The sequence below is a fragment of the Pristis pectinata genome, chromosome 3 (genome assembly GCF_009764475.1).
Source record: "Pristis pectinata isolate sPriPec2 chromosome 3, sPriPec2.1.pri, whole genome shotgun sequence".
Lineage (NCBI taxonomy): Eukaryota > Metazoa > Chordata > Chondrichthyes > Rhinopristiformes > Pristidae > Pristis > Pristis pectinata.
This window is the reverse complement of record NC_067407.1, coordinates 133,034,002-133,054,223: the sequence shown is the minus strand read 5'-3', so window position 1 is coordinate 133,054,223 and position 20,222 is coordinate 133,034,002. Positions and strand designations below refer to the sequence as shown.

The following is a 20,222-nucleotide window of genomic DNA, read 5'->3' as shown; positions in this document are numbered from 1 at the left end:
GGGAGCTGAGTGCTTCCACTGTGATCAGCTAATCCTGAGAACCATAGCTGGGCCGTTCTGGGAATACAGCTCAGCTAATGCGCTGATTTAACTGAGGAATAAATAAAAATGTAAACAAAGCTGCAGATGCTGAAAAGGTGGTATACTTTGGAAGGACAAACTCCAAGGCAGAGTACAAAGTTAATGGCAGGATTCTGGGTAGTGTGGAGGAGCAGAGGGATCTGGGGGTCCATATCCACAAATCCCTGAAAGTTGCCTCACATGTAGATAGGGTAGTTAAGAAAGCTTACGGGATGTTAGCTTGCATAAGTCGTGGGATCAAGTTTAAGAGCTGCGAGGTAATGTTGCAGCTTTACAAAACTCTGGTTAGACCACACTTAGAGTACTGTATCCAGTTCTGGTCACCTCATTATAGGAAGGATGTGGAAGCGTTGGAAAGGGTGCAGAAGAGATTTACCAGGATGCTGCCTGGTTTGGAGAGTATGAATTATGAGGAGAGACTAAGGGAACTAGGGCTTTACTCTTTGGAGAGAAGGAGGATGAGGGGAGACATGATAGAGGTGTACAAAATATTAAGAGGAATAGATAAGGTAGACACCCAGTGCCTCTTTCCCAGGGCAACAATGCTCAATACAAGAGGGCATGGCTTTAAAGTAATGGGTGGGGAGTTCAAGGGAGATATCAGAGGAAGGTTTTTTTTACCCAGAGAGTGGTTGGGGCATGGAATGCACTGCCTGGAGTGGTGGTGGAGGCAGGTACGTTGGTCAAATTCAAGAGATTACTAGGTAAACATATGGAGGAATTTAAAATAGAGGGATATGTGGGGTTAGATAGTCTTAGGCGAGGTTTAAAGGTCGACACAACATGGTGGGCCGAAGGGCCTGTATTGTGCTGTACTGTTCTACGATTCTATGATTTAAGTATAACAGAAAAAGCCAGAAACATTCAGCAGGTGAAGTAGCATCTGTGGAAAGAGAAACAGTGTTAAATGTTTCATCAGAACTGTAAACTGTTTACATTGACACATTGACGTTAATGTTTCTGTTAACATTAACGCTGTTTCTCTTTCCACAGATGCTGCCTGACTAGCTGAGCAATAGATACAATTTGGCCCATCATTAGTGGGTGAATACAAATTGGGTTTACCGAATACCTTGCATAAAATATTTTTGAAAATAGTTCTTCAGAACAAAAAAATGTTAGCTCAAGCTTTCAAATGCAAGGTCAACTGCCATTACTTTACTATGAATCAGAATCAGAACTATTATCACTGACATATGTCTTGAAATTTGTTGTTTTGTAGCAGCAGTACAGTGCAAGACATAAAAATTACTATAAATTACAAAATAAATAAATTGTGCAGAAAAAGGAATAACGAAGTAGTGTTCATGGACCGTTCAGAAATCTGATGGCGGAGGGGAAGAAGCTGTTCCTGAAACATTGAGTGTGGGTCTTCAGGCTCCTGTACCTCCTCCCCGATGGTAGTAATGAGAAAAGGGCATGTCCTGGATGGTGAGGGTCCTTAGTGATGGATGCTGCCTTCTTGAAGCACCACCTCTTGGACATTTAAGAGACTCTTGGATAGACACATGAATAATAGAAAAATAGGGGGCTATGTGGGAGGGAAGGGTTAGATAGATCTTAGAGCAGGATAAAATGTCAACACAACATTGTGGGCCGAAGGGCCTGTACTGTGCTGTAGTGTTCTATGTCCTCGATGGTGGGGTGGGTTGTACCCATGATGGAGCCACCCGAGTCTACAACTCTCTGCAGCCTCTTTCGATTCTGTGCACTGGAGCCTCCATACGAGGCTGTGATGCAAATGGCTGAGTATACTCTCCACTGTACATCTCCAGCAACAGCAACAATCAGCCTTCCTTTCAAATTCCACCGAGGTAAATCTTCACCTTTAGAAATCATAATGTGCTGCATTTAACAGCTGTTAATTTAAACAGGAAACAGTACCAATTCAGTTGCTTTGCTGAAATAGTCAAGCAAATTAGAAATACTGCACTGGGTTTCAATTAACTATAAAAAGGATTTTTACTTTGAGCCATAATTATAACTCTGGAGATTCCTTTTAAAGCTCCACTTACAAAACAAAATCCCACATAATGAGTCTACACTAATTAGAAAAAAAATAATGAAACTGTCCTTCCTTTTATGAAATCATTTTACCATTATTCATTTTATTCTGTAATTTTGCTTTAAGGGCACATGATATTGGAGCAATTAATTTTGTTATAATGAAACATCCACACTAATGATCAACTATAATGAGGACAGGTGCATATTTTAGGCAAATTATTGTGACGAGGCTTAAATTTGAGGTTAAAGCAGCAGGCAGAAAATAATTTGTTAATAGTGCCCATACCAAATGGATTTTTTGTTTTAAAAAAGAAGCACTTTTACTTTGAGAGGATGCAGTCAATAGTAAACCTGCTCTCTCACTGTCCTTTGGCCTCAACACCAATTCTATTACTCCCCTGGAAAGTATTCCAGACCAACTCACTTACTCAGTGTCCTAGTCAACACCAAGCAATTTTTTTTCAATCTATATGGTTTTGAACATCAAGGTTGTTTACTTCCCCTTAAGCACTATATATTCTGCAAGTGCCACAAAGACACACACCTGTGCCTTTATCACCCCCCCAGACCCAACCATATGAATTTTTCCTGATGTCCTCTTTCCTATAAACTTCATTCTAAATTCTGCTGAATTTCCATCCCCAGGCCACATTGAGCATTCACAGCACGGTAGTGTAGCGGTTAGCGTAACGCTATTACAGTGCCAGAGAACCCGGGTTCAATTCCGGCCGCTGTCTGTAAGGAGCTTGTACGTTCTCCCCATGTCTGCGTGGGTTTCCTCCGGGTGCTCCGGTTTCCTCCCACATTCCAAAGACATAGGGGTTAGGAAGTTGTGGGCATGCTATGCTGGCACCGGAAGCGTGGCGACACCTGCGGGGTGCCCCCAGTACACTCTACGCAAAAAGATGCATTTCACTGTGTGTTTCGATGTACATGTGACTAATAAAGATATCTCACCTTATAACATATGATTGTCCCCTAATGCCCCAGATTTAAAATGCTCAGCTGTTACTTTCAGATCCCACAGTCGCCTTGCCTGAACAGTAAACTTCTCCAGCACAATTATCAAAGCCAAATGGGGACACAAGAGACTGCAGATGTTGGAATCTGGAGCAACAAAAAATTTGCTGGAGGTTCTCAAAGGATGGAGGAGCATCTGTGGGGCGGGGGAGAAGAAATTGTCGACGTTTTGGGTTGAAACCCTGCCAAATTCCCATTTCAAGCACCAGCATCCCTTCACACCATCAGTGGTGACCTTGCTGCCAGTTAAGATGACGATGTTGAACGAAGAAATTGGAAAATATTCACCATCCTAATTACAACAACTGCGCTTGGCACTGGTTAGCATTTAGCAGCCCTCCAGCAAAGCAGGAAGAATTGCTGATCCGTGGATTTGCATCAACTTTGAAATTTTGTATTTGGCATATTCCAGTCATCCAGGAGGAGCAACAGACACACCTACCAGGGTCAGTAGTTCATCACCTGATTGGCCTGGATTGGATTTATACAGTTATAGGGTGAAAAATGTTCGAATTCACTACCTCACCAAGTAACTTCATCTGCCATATCATTGCCCACTCACTCAGCTTGTCTATATCTTCTCAAAGCCTCTTTGTATCATCATAACAACTCATATTCCCACTTAGTTTCCTGTCAGCAGCAAACTTAGAAATTTTACATTTATTCTCTCAGTCAAATTGTTGGTATAGATAGTGAGTAATTGGGATCCAAGAACTTATCCTGCAGTATCTCACAAATCATACCCTACCAACCTGAAAAAGTTCTGTTCAGTTCTGTTCTTTATTTCTATCTGTTAATTAACTTTCAAGCCACACTAGCATATTACCCCATGTATTCTACCTTAGTCCAGCAACCTCCTGTGTGAGACCTTATGAAAAGCCTTCTGAAGATCCAAATGTACCACATCCACTGGTTCCCTTCATCTACTCTACTAGACGCATCTTCAAACTTCTATGGATTAGCCAAACATGGATTTCCCTTTCATACATCCATGTTCTGCTCATCATATTGTTAGTTTCTGAATGTCTTTATATTCTCCCTGGTGCTCTATTCCTGCTCTAACTTTTATTTATTTATTGGCATTGGAGAGCTCTTGTGAGGTTAGCATTTATTGAACCACCTTCTTCAACTGCTGCAGTCCATCTTGTGAAGATATTCCCATAGTGCTGTTGGTGAGGGATTTCCAGTCTGTAGATCCAGCGATGATAAAGCACTGGTGATATATTTCCAAGTCACGATTGTGTATACATTGGACAGACTCTGCAGATGGTGTTGCCTGAGGCCCTGGCCCTTCCTGATGGTCACCAGCTTGGAAGGAAGCCTAGGTGAGAAAGGGCAGGGAATTTGGAGGGAATGAATGTTTAGTGTGATGGATGGGTACCAACCAAACAGTTGTTTTATCCTGGATAGTATCAAGCTTCCTGAGTGTTGTTTGAGCTGCACTCATCCAGGCAAATGGAGAGTATTCCTTCACACTTCTGACTTGTGTCTTGTAGATGGTAGAAAGGCTTTAGGGTATCAGGAGGTCAGTCAATCATCTAGCCTTAAACATGCTCCTGTAGCCACAGTACCTGACCAGTCCAGCTCAGTTTCTTTCGTCATGTGAGTTTTGGTTCCAGCAGCTGAAGTGTTTCCCTCATGAAGCCGACAGACTCTCAGTTTTACCAAGGCTCCTTGATACCACATTCGGTTAATTACTACTTCGATGTCAAAGGTAGGAACTCTCACCTCACCTCTGCAATTGAGTGAATGTTTGGACCAAGGCAAGTGATGACATCTGGAGCTGAGTGGTCATGATCAAACCCAAACTGGACATCAGTGAACAAGTTAATGCCATTTAATAGCAGTACCTACAACACTTTCATCCCTTTACTGACGATGGGACATGACCTGCTTTTAGTGAACAGGACATAAGCTGGACAATTTTCCACATTGTTGGGTAGATGCCAGCATTGCAGCGGAACTGGGAATTCTCGGTCACCTCTTAGCACCAGTCTTCAGCACTACAGCCAGGATGGTCCGACAGCCTTCCCCATATAACGGCTCTCAGTCATTTCTTGTTATCGTGCGAAGTGAATAGAACTGGCTGGCTTCTTTGTTAGTAGAGGTTTCTGAAGGAAGCCAAGATGGGTCATCCTCTCCACCATCCACAAAGCCTAGGAATGTAGAAAGTAGGAGAGCCAGCCAACCCTTTGAGCCTCCTGTGGCATTCAATACAATCATAGGTCATAAAAGTACCAAGATAAAATAATCAGCAGCATTGTTTTTTTCCACTGTTGGTTGAGAGATAAATGTTGCCCACTTTTGATGTTAGCTTTTCTCAAACAAGTTGATAAATGACAATTTAAAACTTACCTTTTCAGTTTTGCCTTTTTTTGGTGCAGTCCCAGTTTCCTGCTCACCATGGCAACGAGAGGGGCCTAGATTTCTGAATAACTTCCCAGCAAAAGCTGGAAATTTCTCTTTGTACTATTTGAACTACCACTCCTTTAAGATAGTGCAAAGGGTAATGTACTCGGTAGACCAGAAATAGAGGAATGTACAGCTAGGCATGTATGGGGAAATGGGAGGCAATAAGAACATGGAAAGATCTGAAACTGACCGACAACGTGAAGTTGATATGGCAGGGTACAAGGAGTCATGAAGGTCATAGAGTCATAGAGCTATACAGCACAGAAACAGGCCCTTCGGCCCAATTCGTCCGTGCCGACCAAGTTGCCTACCTGAGCTAGTACCTGCATTTAGTGACCAAGGATGGGAGTGATCAGCATGCAGTATGGATATACTACTAGGAGGAGCTGAACCAGACAACAAGAAGTATGGAACAATGCTAGAGGAAAAAATGTGTTTGATCTCAACAATAAATATTCCCTTTATTCTCACTCCATCTGCCACACAGAAGGAATTTTATTTCGATGATTAATTTTGGGAGGCTAAACATTTGGCATCTCAAAACTTTTGTTTTTACTGACAGCAATAAATAGGTCCAGCTGAGACTAATATTCTTTTCAGCATTGGAAGCTTTTACCCCATCTCTAACTTCCTCCAGCCCGACAAGGCTCTGAGTCCTGATGCAGGGTTCTGACCTGAAACGTCGACAATTCGCTTGCCCCATCCACAGATGCTGCTCGACCCGCTGAGCGCCTTCAACAGATTGCTTGTTGCTCAAGGGTTCTCTGTGCACCAGCAATTTTGGCCTCCAACGTGGCCTCAATTTCTATTCGTCCACCATCAGCCTAGATCCAGAGCTTGGGGATTTCCTCCCTTACAAGTGCTCCTACCCATCTCAGGCACGGTAGTGCAGCGGTTAGCGTAATGCTTTTACAGCACCAGCAACCCAGGTTCAGTTCCCGCCACTGTCTGTAAGGAGTTTGTACGTTCTCCCCGTGTCTGCGTGGGTTTCCTCCAGGTGCTCCGGTTTCTTCCCACATTCCAAAGGCGTACGGGTTAGGAACATGTGTCATGCTATAGAAACATAGAAAAACTACAGCACAATTCAGGCCCTTCGGCCCACAAAGCTGTGCTGAACATGTCCCTACCCTAGAAATTACTAGGCTTACCCATACCCCTCTATCTTACTCAGCTCCATGTACCTATCCAACAGTCTCTTAAAAGACCCTATCGTATCCTCCTCCACCACCGTTTCCGGCAGCCCATTCCATGCACTCACCACTCTCTGAGTAAAAAACTTACCCCTGACATCTCCTCTATACCTACTCCCCAGCACCTTAAAACTACGTCCTTTTGTGGCCACCATTTCAGTCCTGGAGAAAAGCCTCTGACTATCTACCCTATCAATACCTCTCATCATCTTATACACCTCTATCAGGTCCCCCCTCATCCTCCGTCTCTCCAAGGAGAAAAGGCCGAGTTCCCTCAACCTGCTTTCATAATGCATGCTCCACATTCCAGGCAGCATCTTTGTAAATCTCCTCTGCCCCCTTTCTATGGCTTCCACATCCTTCCTGTAGTAAGGTGACCAGAACTGAGCACAGTACTCCAAGTGGGGTCTAATCAGGGACCTATATAGCTGCAATAATACCTCTCGGCTCCTAAATTCAATTCCCTGATTGATGAAGGACAACACACCATATGCCTTCTTAGCCACATAGTCAACTTGCGCAGCCGCTTTGAGCGTCCTATGGACTCGGACCCCAAGATCCCTCTGATCCTCCATGCTGCTAAGAGTCCTACCATTAAGACTACATTCTGCCATCATATTTGACCTACTAAAATGAACCACTTCACACTTATCTGGGTTGAAATGCATCTGCCACTTCTCAACCCAAATTTGCATCCTATCTATGTCCCTCTGTAACCTCTGACAGCCCTCCAAACTATCCACAACACCCCCAACCTTTGTGTCATCCGCAAACTTACTAACCCACCCCTCCACTTCCTCATCCAGATCATTTATAAAAGTCACAAAGAGCAGGGGTCCCAGTACAGATCCCTGAGGTACACCACTGGTCACCGACCTCCATGCAGAACATGACCCTTCAACAACCATTCTTTGCCTTCTGCGGGCCAGCCAGTTCTGGATCCACACTGCAATGTCCCCTTGGATCCCATGCCTCCTTACTTTCTCAATAAGCCTTGCATGGGGTACCTTATCAAATGCCTTGCTGAAATCCATATACACTACACCTACTGCTCTCCCTTCATCGATGTGTTTAGTCACATCCTCAAAAAATTCAATCAGGCTCGTAAGGCAGGACCTGCCCTTGACGAAGTCATGCTGACTATTCCTAATCATATTATACCTCTCCAGATGTTCATAAATCCTGCCTCTCAGGATCTTCTCCATCAGCTTACCAACCACTGAGGTGAGACTCACTGGTCTATAATTCCCTGGGTTATCCCTATTCCCTTTCTTGAATAAGGGAACAACATCTGCAACCCTCCAATCTTCCAGAACCTCTCCTGTCTCCTTTGACGATGCAAAGATCATCGTCAGAGGCTCCGCAATCTCTTCCCTTGCCTCCCACAGCAACCTGGGGTACACCTCATCAGGTCCCGGCGACTTATCCAACTTGATGCTTTCCAAAAGTTTCAGCACCTCCTCTTTCCTAATATCTACATGCTCAAGCTTTTCAGCCCGCTGCAAGTCCCCACTACAATCCCCCAGATCTTTTTCCGTAGTGAATACTGATGTAAAGTATTCATTAAGTATCTCTGCTATTTCTTCTGGATCCATACACACTTTACCACTGCTGCACTTGATAGGCCCTATTCTTTCACTTCTTACCCTCTTGCTCTTCACATACTTATAGAATGCCTTGGGGTTTTCCCTTAATCCTGCCCGCCAAGGCCTTCTCATGCCCCCTTCTGGCTCTCCTAATCTCCTTAAACTCCTTCCTATTAGCCTTATACTCTTCCAGATCTCTAATATTACCTAGCTCTCTGTATCTTTTGTAAGCGTTTCTTTTCCTTTTGACTAGATTTATTTTAGCCTTTGTACACCACGGTTCCTGTATCCTCTCGTGACTCCCCTGTCTCACTGGAACATGCCTGTGCAGAACTCCACACAAATATCCCCTGAATATTTGCCACACTTCTTCGTACTTTTCCCTGAGAACATCTGTTCCCAATTTAATCTTCCAATTTCCTGCCTGAGAGCCTCATAATTCCCTTTACTCCAAGTAAACACCTTTCTAGTCTGTCTGTTCCTATCTCTCTCCAGTGCTAACGTAAAGGAGAGAGAATTATGATCACTATCACCAAAATGTTCACCCACTGAGAGATATGACACCTGACCAGGTTCATTTCCCAATACCAAATCAAGCACAGCCTCTCCTCTTGTAGGCCTATCTACATATTGTGTCAAGAATCCTTCCTGAACACATTTAACAAACTCCTCTCCATCTAAACCCCTCACTGTCTGGAGATGCCAATTGATGTTTGGGAATTTAAAATCCCCCATCACAACAACTCTGTTATTCTCACACCTTTCTAGGATCTGCTTCCCTATCTGCTCCTCAATATCCCAGTTACTATTGGGCGGCCTATAAAAAACACCCAGCACAGTTATCGACCCCTTCCTGTTCCTAACCTCCACCCACAGAGACTCCATAGACAGTCCCTCCATGATGTCCACATTTTCCGCAGCCGTGACACTATCTCTGATCAACAGCGCCACTCTCCCACCTCTTTTGCCTCCCTCCCTGTCCTTTCTGAAACATCTAAAACCTGGCACTTGAAGCAACCATTCCAGTCCCCAAGCCATCTAAGTCTCCGTAATGGCCACCACATCATAGCTCCAAGTATTGATCCAAGCTCTAAGCTCATCCACCTTGTTCACAATACTCCTTGCGTTAAAATAGACACATCTCAAACCTGTCTGAGCACGTCCCTTCTCTATCACCTGCCTATGGTACCTACTACTAGATTTCTCTATTTGAGAGCCAAACACCTCTTCCCCAGTCTCTCCAGTTCGGATCCCACTCCACAACAATTCTAGTTTAAACTCTCCCCAGTAGCCTTAGCAAACCTATGTTTTAACAACATATGTGTTATGTTGGCGCCAGAAGTGTAGCGACACTTGCGGGCTGCCCCCAGAACACTCTATGCAAAAGATGCATTTCACTGTGTGTTTCGATGTTCATGTGACTAATAAAGATATCTTATCTTATCTCACTTGAAAACCAAGACCCTAGTCATCTGGCTCGATATATGTCACACTTCGTCAATATTTTTTAAAATAACCTCCCATGAGCTGCTTTTTTTTTTAACTACATTTAATATGTCACATAAACCTAAGCTGGCTTTGCAGACATCCCTATATCTGACCTTTGCTAATCAACTCTGACAAGCTTTAGACCTGCAAATAATAAGTCTCTGGAAGGCCATTAGAAATTAAATTTCCATACTTGTTATCAGGTCTGAAAAAAATCAAGTATTTGGAGACTCATAATAGTGGTGTCAAATCCTATAATTATTTTCATTTGAAGATATGTAACTGGAAGGAATTTTTTTTTTATCAAGTTCAATACATCCATTATTGGAACATTACCAACAAAATGAAATAGTCCAGGAAAGTAAATTCAGAAGCAAGAAATACAAATTCCTGGAACAATGAGATTTAAAGTAAAACTGACACCCTTAAGAATGCACATCAGTGTTTGCCCAGTGTTAGTAAATAGATTTCAAGAGTGGTTTAAGAAACTAACAGGAATTCTTAGATGTAATCAATACTGCTTTACTTACATAACTGAAGCATCTCCAGAAAGAATCAATAAATTCTGGGCACTTCTGTAGTACCAAGATGATGAACCATTCGATTAAGTATTTTACAGATGCCTGATTATCACTCAAGGCAGAGCTGAAGACAGTTTCAACAATGCCGCTCAGAAACACCTACGGAACATATTAATGCAGTTTTAACTCAAGCACCTGGGAATTTCATCAATAAACTGACACCAAAGGCAACAACAATATGAAAGTAAACTTGTTTAGGCATGGCTGAAATGGAAAACATCATAGAAATGGGCTTTATTAACCACTGACCTAACTGAATCCCAACGAATTTAATTTGGCTTGAATTCTTAAACTAGGCACAAATTAAGCAAAACTTCAATAAATTATTTGCTATGCACCACAATTCTGTTTGTGCTTTTAATGAGCAATTATCAGTTATGTTCTTTACCAATTAGAATGACCAGAGGAAAAAAATCAACAATTTAACAAGTGCTTCTGTCTCCAATTGGGGAGTAGCTAACGGGGAAAATAAAAAGTGTCATTTTCAGACGCTAAAACTGGAAAAGATTCAACCAACTTCATGCTTAATTACTTCTGGTCTCCTTATGCACATAAAACACAGTCCCTTGTCTGAGAATATTTTTACCTGGTCCAGCTGGGGAAGGAGCATGAGGAGTGTCTGCCAAATTCTGTTCTTTAGTCGATGTATCATGGAGTTCACATAATACCGGCCTTTGGTGTCCCTCAGTTCTTCATCCTGTGAATAGGTCAAATAGGGGCATTGGCCAGCTTAAACGTTATTTGGCATTTTGTCAATAAATCCAAAAAGATGACAAATACCATTTTATTACCATTTACATTGTAAATGACACATAATCATAATTCTATGAAAGATCTCCCTACAATACTGAAGAAGCTTTTGACTTAGAGAATTTGTACCCCAACCTTCTCTGCTACCTAAAAATTAATTTGTTTTCTGTCTTTCTCAGTTCTCAGAAGTCAGAGCAAGAGCGGGATTGAAAATTAATGTAAGGGGTTGCTGGAAGCTCAGCGTCCCCTTGCCGACTGAAAACAATGTTGCACAAAGTGCTCACCTAACCTGCAATTGGTTTCTCCGATGTAGAGACCACATAGCGAACAAGACACTAAGTTGGATGCTAATTCTAGGTTTCTTGAAGATCAGAAAGAGTCTGCTACCCTCAAAATTATTGTAGCCTTTGTGATATTAAACACTTCCATCATTCTGCATGTAAGTACATGGTTTTAACAAAAATGCACCAATTTTTGCATTTTTGATTTGTAAAACTGCATGCTCATTTGATGCATGTTCACATGTGATATTAGCTCTGCACTGTAGGAAGGATTTTAAAGCTTGAGAGAAGGCACAATGTTTCTATATTCTGCTTTCTTTCAGGCTTTAAAATCCTCCTTGGAGTGCAGAGCTAATAAAGCGCACAGCAGTCAAACGAGCATGTGGTTTCAAATGCAAACCTTTCCTCAAGGGCCATTTATTTGCACATGCAATGCACTTTTACATGTTCTAGATGGAAACCCTTTCCATCTCATTTACTAAATGGCAGACTGCATACTTCTCTGTGAAATAGACTACATGCACACGCAATTGATACCTGTACTGACACTCACTTTATACCTGTGAAATTTACCAAATATTATTCCAGTTATTAAGCCTGTATCTTTTTTCACTGTTCTTGCCAGAGGTGTTAGACTGTATAATCCGGTTAAGCACTCTTCAGGACTAGTAATCGTCTACTGACTGATAAGTAGAGGGCTCCAAAATTCAAACGTATATTGTCATTCTCTAACAATGTACAATTGTGCTGATGTCTACATAATTCAAGATGTAATTAGAACCCTTTAATTTCCTCATACCTCCCTCCCTCCACCCCCTATCTCCAGACAGCTTTTCCATTTGTTTAAGATAAATACTATTCAAGAATGCTTTTATAATTCACCTCTGACCTTCCATTCTGTGAAGAAAAGTTCCCAATATAAACAGCTGGAAGTTAAAGAAAAATGTTCCATCAGTGAAACTAACTGAACAGTAATGCCTCAGGGAATCAGCCACACTGGATAATCCAATGCAAGGCAAAAAAAAACCCATAAAGGCTCTTGGGAGAGGCCATCAAATAAAATCTTTTGTACAAGTGTTAAAAGAAGGCAAAGACGATTCATTAGACAAACGCACTCAAGGGGCTGTGAATTATCTTTTAAAATTACGTTTGTGTTTATTTTGGACATTATTAATTGGAGTAAAAATGCATGAGAGAAAAAAATGTCAGTAAACATATTGAATAAATTATGGCAGTCATGGGGTTAGATATTCTCATTACGCAATAACCATTGTTGCAAGCCTCCCAGCATTACACCAGGTAGGGAATGGAGGGAAATGGACCACGTGCAGGCAGATGTGCAGTTTAAATTGGCATCCTGGTCGTCACAGACCTGTTGGGCCAAAGGGCTTGTTCTTGTGCTGCACTGGAGTCAAAATGGAGAATGTTAGAAATACTCAGCAAACCAGGCAGCATTGATGGAGATAGAGACAATGTGTTGGGTCAAGGACCTTTGATCAGAACTAGGAAAAGTTAAACACATTTTAAATTGCTGAGGAGGAGAAACAGAGGAAACGATGAGAATGCTTGTGATAAGGTGGAGATAAATAGATACTGAATGACGTGATGCTGGCGCTGACCGAGAAAGAATGGTGAAGGCTTTAATAATGCAACTAATCTGCCTGGAAGGGATGTAAATAGATGAATGAAAATAGAGGAGAGAAAAAAAACATAGAGGAGACCATATTGTGAGCATTGAATGCAATGCACTAAATGAGTAGTCATCACTGTTTAATGTGGAGTCATAATAGAAACAGAAAATGGTGGAAACACTCAGCAGGTCGAGCTGCATTCTATGGAGAGAGAAACAGGTTTTATAAAGGCTTAAGCGCCCAGTCTCAGAAGCTCTGAAAGGTGTTGTCATCAGGACAGACAGGAGAGATCAGGAGCAACTAGGAGAGTGCAATGGAATCATTAAAGGAATCAGGGTGGATTGGAGGTGCAGTCAAGATATCTGTGGGAGTCCATGGGCCTTCAACAGATAAGGGTTGCTAACCTGCCCCCTACAACAGAGGGCAAGAGTCAGAGATGGAACATCTGAAAGTAAGAGCAAGGTGGAAATTGCATGAAACTGAGAGCAGGAAGCAGCACTGAATCAGTACACTGGGAAAAATGGTTAGGGAAGAGGGCAGAGAAGGACTGGTCCCCTCAACAGCAGACAGACAGACAGGAAGGGCAAAAACCCATGTGGTTTGGTGGAAATATGCAGGGTTGGGGTCTATGAAGCTGAAGGCTGTGGATGGGAGATCTCCAGAGGAAATGTGATCAATGATTGGGAGAAAATGGCCGAATGTTCAGATGGTGGGGTCATGGTACAGAGGGATGCATGAGGAAGTGTCAGAGATCTGTTGGTCAGCCTGTGAGGTAAAGAACAGTTTCCCAAACAACAGCAGTACCGCCTTTGTGAGCAGGCTTGACGACAATGTTTGGGTAGGTCCTAAGTGAGCTGAGCACTAGAAGTTCAAAGGATGATTAGAGTGAGGATGTCTCCCAGACAGATCAGTTGTAGGGTTAACGAGACTTGAACACCCTGTGTCAGCTGACAGCACCACCACTTGCCATCCACGCTCTCTACCTTTGTCCTCTCCTCCCACTCCACCCTTTTTTGCAATTTAAACAGATCTTTTTCTAACTTTTCTCAGTTTTGATGAAAGGGCATTGGTCTGAAATGTTAACTCTATTTCTCTCTCCACAAATGCTACCTTACGTGCTGAGTACTTCCAGCATTTGCAGTTTTTTTTTGCTTTATGACCACTATGGGAATAATTATAGAATCATAGAACAGAACAGCACAGTACAGGCCCTTCAGCCCACAATTCTGTACCGACCTTTAAACCTCACCTAAGACTATCTAACCCCTTCCTCCCACATTTCCCTCTATTTTAAATTCCTCCATATGCTTATCTAACAATCTCTTGAATCTGACCAATGTATCTGCCTCCACCACCACCCCAGGCAGCGCATTCCATGCCCCAACCACTCTCTGGGTAAAAAACCTTCCTCTGATATCTCCCTTGAACTTCCCACCCATTACTTTAAAGCCATGCCCTCCTGTATTAAACATTGGTGCCCTGGGAAAGAGGCGCTGGCTGTCTACCCTATCTATTCCTCTTAATATTTTGTACACCTCTATCATGTCTCCCCTCATCCTCCTTCTCTCCAAAGAGTAAAGCCCTAGCTCCCTTAGTCTCTCCTCATAATCCATACTCTCCAAACCAGGCAGCATCCTGGTAAATCTCTTCTGCACCCTTTCCAACGCTTCCACATCCTTCCTATAATGAGGCGACCAGAAATGGACACAGTACTCTAAGTGTGTCCTAACCAGAGTTTTGTAGAGCTGCATCATTACTTCGCAGCTCTTAGACTTGATCCCATGACTTATGAATGCTAACACCCCATAAGCTTTCTTAACTATCCTATCCCTGTGAGGTAACTTTCAGGGATCTGTGGATATGGACCCCCAGATCCCTCTGCTCCTCCACACTACCCAGAATCCTGCCATTAACTTTGTACTCTGCATTGGAGTTTGTCATTCCAAAGTGTACCACCTCACACTTTTCTGTATTGAACTCCATTTGCCACTTCTCAACCCAGCTCTGCATCCTATCAATGTCCCACTGCAATCTTCAACAGTCCTCCACACTATCCACACCACCACCAATAATAGTTTTCTAAAATAGATTTTTAATACAACACGTAACATATTCCAGAAACAGATTGAATATTATCAATTTCCCTGTTCAGGAAAATTTCTGCTATGATCTTGAACCACTCTTTGCTTCATACTGAAATCGAAGTACAGTATTTTGTAAAGAATCATTGTTACTGGCGAAAATTTCATGCCAACACTAGTGCAAGATAATACAAGGTTAAAAAAAAAATTACCTTCTCAAGAAGTTTGCTGACCAGAATCTCCATGAATTTCTTATGCAATAAATTTGATCCATTCAATTGACAGAGGAAGTTAATGGCCCAAATCCGCACAAATTGATCATCACGGTTTTCACTGCAAGATCGCAAAGTGGAAAAAAAAGCTTTTTTTTTTAAAAGGAGTTAAGTTTCATCCACCTGATTTATAAGGTCTTGATAATGGCTTATCAGATTGCTACTACTTCAGTAACCTAGAAGCAACTTTTCTATAGGAAAATTATAAATCCTATTTTTCCAAGAGCATTTACATTTTGCTTTTGTTTTCCTCTGCCATGCACCCATATATGAGCAGTGTACCCATATCTTAGGTGCCTGCTTACGTCATTCCAACCTGGCTGGCAGACAGTATGTACAAAAGATTACATTGGAATTACCAACCCTACATCATCTGTCGTTTCGCCAGCAGTGGACTTCAAAGCCATTGGTATTGTTCTACCTCCGTATGTTTCAAACTTGCAGTCATTAAAAGAAATGCTTTACGAAAAAATATCACAAGGAATGTCTAAGGAAATTGTGCCAAAAATATATTTTGAGAGGATTATGGGCAAGTGGGCATATTTTAGTTTTTAAATATGTTTTTTAAAAAAGCAGCCAAAATTGCAATAGGCCATGGGCTTATGCTGAACTGTTAACAATTAACCAAAATTTAAATAATTGATCTAACGAATTGATGCCTCCTTTGCTCCGTCACCAAAGACATAGTGAGCCAAAGGGCCTGTTCTTGTACTGTATTCTTCCATGTTCCATGTACGTGCAAAAGGAGATGCGAAAAAGGCAGGAAGAGTAACAGAGAGATGGTGTAGAGATTGACGGGTCTGAAGGCAGATTGTGCAAATTGATTTAGGCAAAGCATAATCAGAAAAATCAAATACGTTAAAGAACAAATACATTAAAGAACAAATACATTAAAGAACTCACATAAGCAGGAGGAGGAGTAAATCAAACTATTTGAAAGTAGTTTAAATAAAATGGTAAGTGACGCAAGACAGTGGACGAAAACAGGATGAGTGCACTGGTTCTAAGAGCAATCTCGTTAATCCCATTCGCCCACTTATTTCCTTGTAATCTACTCTCTCTCACGTGCCCAACAACCCCTCCTTGTGTCTCCTGCTGCTCACCCATTCTCAAGGTAATTTACAGTAGCCAATTAACCTACCAGCACATCCTTGGAATGAGGGAGGAAACTGTAGCACCAACACCATCAAAGGAAGAAGGTGCAAAGACCACACAGACGGCACTGGAGGTCAGTATTGAATCTTGAGTCAGGGGAGCTGAGACAGCAGCACTACCCGCTGTATCACTGTACCTTTGTGAATGGGCCACAAAGATGAGCCCTTTCCAAATTCACAAACTATTTGCTCCCATCATTCAAACGTACTCTTCCCCTGCCCAACTGTAAAAGACTCAATATCCAGCTGTTGCCTTACTTTGCAGATGCCTTGTTGGCAGCACAATCATCTCCCAATAGTTCTATGTAAGTGTGTACATCTTGAATAAGCCTAAATGAAAACAAAAAAAAAAGATAATTCAAATCCAGTGAAAAACGAGCAGAAATTTACCATATATAAAAACCAGGCAAAGAACGGAATGTTTTAAAATTTGTAGTTGATTATACAATTGTAAAACCCAAATAATTATAGTTTAAGTTTACTTTTCAAGCTGGTAGTAACTAACTAGAACTAATTTAAACTTTGTAAAATGAAAAAATGTGTTTGAAATTGATTTTAACATTGAGAGACAGGATTTTTGAGAATAAGTTCCTTAAAACTTTACAATAGTTCCTCACTTTACCTTTGATCCTTCCTAAAAACAGGCCCAAATAAACAAGCTTCTACAAAGAGATCCACATGGTTTTCAGCGCTCGTGAAAGAATCCTGGAGGGAATCATTGGCAGCAGATCCAGTAGGCAACCAGGTTTGGCAGCAATGGGAAATTAATATATTGAAGACTCCAGTTTTGGTTTCTGAAATTTTAAGCAACTTGCTTATAATCTACAAAAGGAAAGAGGGGTTGAAATTGCATTTTTACAGTGTGTTTCATAAATTCAATCCCAAAACACTTCATGGCTGATGAAGTACTGTTACTGGTATAATGTAGGTAACAGAAATCAAGAGTAAGGCTCCACAAAGAGCAGACTGATACATGACCATACAATGTTACTTCAACCAAGTTAGTTAAAGGATAAATGTTAGACAGCTAGAAAACTTTGCTACTCTCCTTCAGGTGGTGTCATGGGAATTTTAACACAGAGAAAGGATGACAGACTGGGCCACGATTTTAATTTCTCAACTGAAAGGTAATGGAGTTTCAGATTAAATACATTCAGTCTCAGGCTGGGCTTTATCTCATAACCTTCAGAATCAGATGTGCGGCACCATATGGGAATGCTGACTATTAATCTGAAATAAAGATATAAAATGGACTGAAGGTCTATAGGATTCTGAGAGCAGGCCAACCTTTCAACTACAGGCTCTTCATCACAACAAGCTAGGGATTTCCACTCAAAATAAGAACATATTTTCTCTTTCAAAATGTCCAAGAGGTTAATTGTCTATTTTTGAAAAAAGTTGAAGAGGAAGCAGTTGGTTTAAATTTGTCATGAAATGCATTACTCATGCTTGCCAGTTGCTTTAACATCATTGCACCATGGATGTCCTACATCCAAGTAACAAGAACAATTTTAGCAAGTATACTGCCATTATTGCTGTTACTTATTGGGAAGTGCCTGTTCTACTTTGCGGCTCCTTCATAAAGCAATTTCTTCATTTGTAATACTCAGACTAACCTGCTCAAGCAAACAACAAGTATATACACATCAACTGGAGAGCTTGAGTTATCAGGAGAGAATGGATTGGCTGGGTCTGTTTTCCCTGGAGCAAAGGAGGCTGAGAGGTGACATGACAGAGGTATATAAAATTATGAGAGGCAAAAATAGGGTAGGTAGCCAGTGTCTGTTTCCCATGCTAGGGGTGTCTAAAACATGGTAGGGGTGGCAGACACGGTAGTGGGCAGCCACGGTAGTATAGCGGTTAGTGTAATGCTATTACAGTGCCAGCGACCTGGGTTCAATTCCAGCTGCTGTCTGTAAGGGGTTTGTACGTTCTCCCTGTGACTGTGTGGGTTTCCTCCGGGTGCTCTGGTTTCCTCCCACATTCCAAAGACGTACAGGTTAGGAAGTTGTGGTCATGCTATGTTGGCACCAGAAGCATGGCGACACTTGCGGGCTGCCCCCAGAAGACTCCACGCTAAAGATGCATTTCACTGTGTGTTTTGATGTACATGTGACTAATAAAGATACCTTACCTTAACTAGGGGGCATAGGTTTAAGATGAGAAGGAGGAGGTCTAAAGGGAATCTGAGGGGTAGATTCTCAGAGTAGTTGGTATCTGGAATGAGCTGCCAGAGGAGGTGGCAGAGGCAAGAAAAGTAACATTTAAGAGGCATCTGGGCAGATAATTGAATAAGCATGACACAGAGGTATATGGAGGTAAGTGGGATGAGTATAGCTAGGCATATGGTTGGCACAGATGTGGTGGGACAAAGGTTTCTGTGCTGTACAACTCTATGACTCTAAAAGGGTCTTCAACCTGAAGTTTTAACTTTGTTTCCCTTTCCACAGAGGCTGCCTGACATGCTGAGTATTTTCAGCATTTTCCGTTTTTGTTTCGGATCTCAGGCATCCCCAGTTTGTTGATTTTCAGGTAGGTACTCATGACGAAAAATCAGAGGTTATGGTCAGAGAGTCGTACAACACAAAACTGGTCCCTTTGACCCAATGTTGACCTTTTCCCCCATCTACACTAATCCCATTTGCCCACATTAGCACTGTATCCTTCTCTGCCTTGCCTATTTAAGTGCTTGTCGAAATGTCTCTTAAATGTAGTAACTGTATCTGATTCCACCTCCTCCTCTGGAAGCACATTCCAGGTATCAACCACTCTCTGTGTAAAATTATCCCTCAGATTCCCTTTAAAGCTCCTTCCTCTCACCTTAAACACATGACCTCTTGTTTTTTTATGCCACTACAATGGGGAAAAAAATTGGCTATCTACCTTATGACTTTTTGACTATCTACCTCTCATAGAGGGTAGCAAAGATATCTTGCTGTCTCACACCACTTCATTGGCCATCTACCTATACGTTTTTGACTATCTACCTCTCATAATTTTATATACTTCTATCAGATCAATCCCTCAGCCTTCTTCACTCCAGAGAAACCAAGCATAGTGTTTCCAATCTCCTCCCCATAACTGCAGTCCTCCAATCTGGGCAACATCCGAGTGAATCTCCTCTGCACACTCTCCAACACCAGTACATCCACCCTATAGCGTGGGAACCATACCCCAATTGCGGCCTAACCAGTGCTTTGCAAAGGTGCAACACAATGTCCCAAACCATATATTCTACGCCCTGACTTACCAAGGCAAGCATGCCGCATACAGTATGTCCTATTTACCACCCTATCCACCTTTGTTGCCACTTTCTTATTCTAGGTATCACTGTTGAGCAACATTCCTTAGTGCCCTACCAATTATCATACAAGTCCTACCCTTTTTGAATTTCCAAAATGCATCACCTCACACTTGTCAGGATTAAATTCCATCTGCCAGTGCCCCACCCAACTTTCCATCTGATCTACACAGGCAACCACTGCATTACTGCTGTTCAGGTGACAGAAGTTCGCCTTTATAGAATTCGCCCTAAATTAATAAATGCAAAACTTATTTTTTCTATCAACTCGCGTTTCTTGACACAGGTGCAAATGATGTGATTTTGCGCTACAGAAACTCGCAATAAGGATCATTTTCCCGGAACGCAACTCCCCCCATAATGCAGGGGTTGGCTGAATGCTGCTGT

General features: G+C 42.0%; 1 protein-coding gene across 5 annotated transcripts in view; it reads right to left on the bottom strand.

Moving 5' to 3' along the window:
- The window catches only part of tarbp1 (TAR (HIV-1) RNA binding protein 1), a 161,228-nt gene that overhangs the window by 59,081 nt on the left and 81,925 nt on the right, over positions 1 to 20,222 (bottom strand). For all 5 annotated transcript variants that reach the window (XM_052013185.1, XM_052013187.1, XM_052013186.1 and 2 more), the window contains 5 exons: positions 17,157 to 17,356; positions 16,793 to 16,864; positions 15,321 to 15,441; positions 10,952 to 11,062; positions 10,315 to 10,464 (listed from right to left, as the gene is read on the bottom strand). In XM_052013185.1, coding sequence (XP_051869145.1) covers positions 10,315 to 10,464; positions 10,952 to 11,062; positions 15,321 to 15,441; positions 16,793 to 16,864; positions 17,157 to 17,356 — 654 coding nt within the window. The remainder of the gene's footprint in view (positions 1 to 10,314; positions 10,465 to 10,951; positions 11,063 to 15,320; positions 15,442 to 16,792; positions 16,865 to 17,156; positions 17,357 to 20,222) is intronic.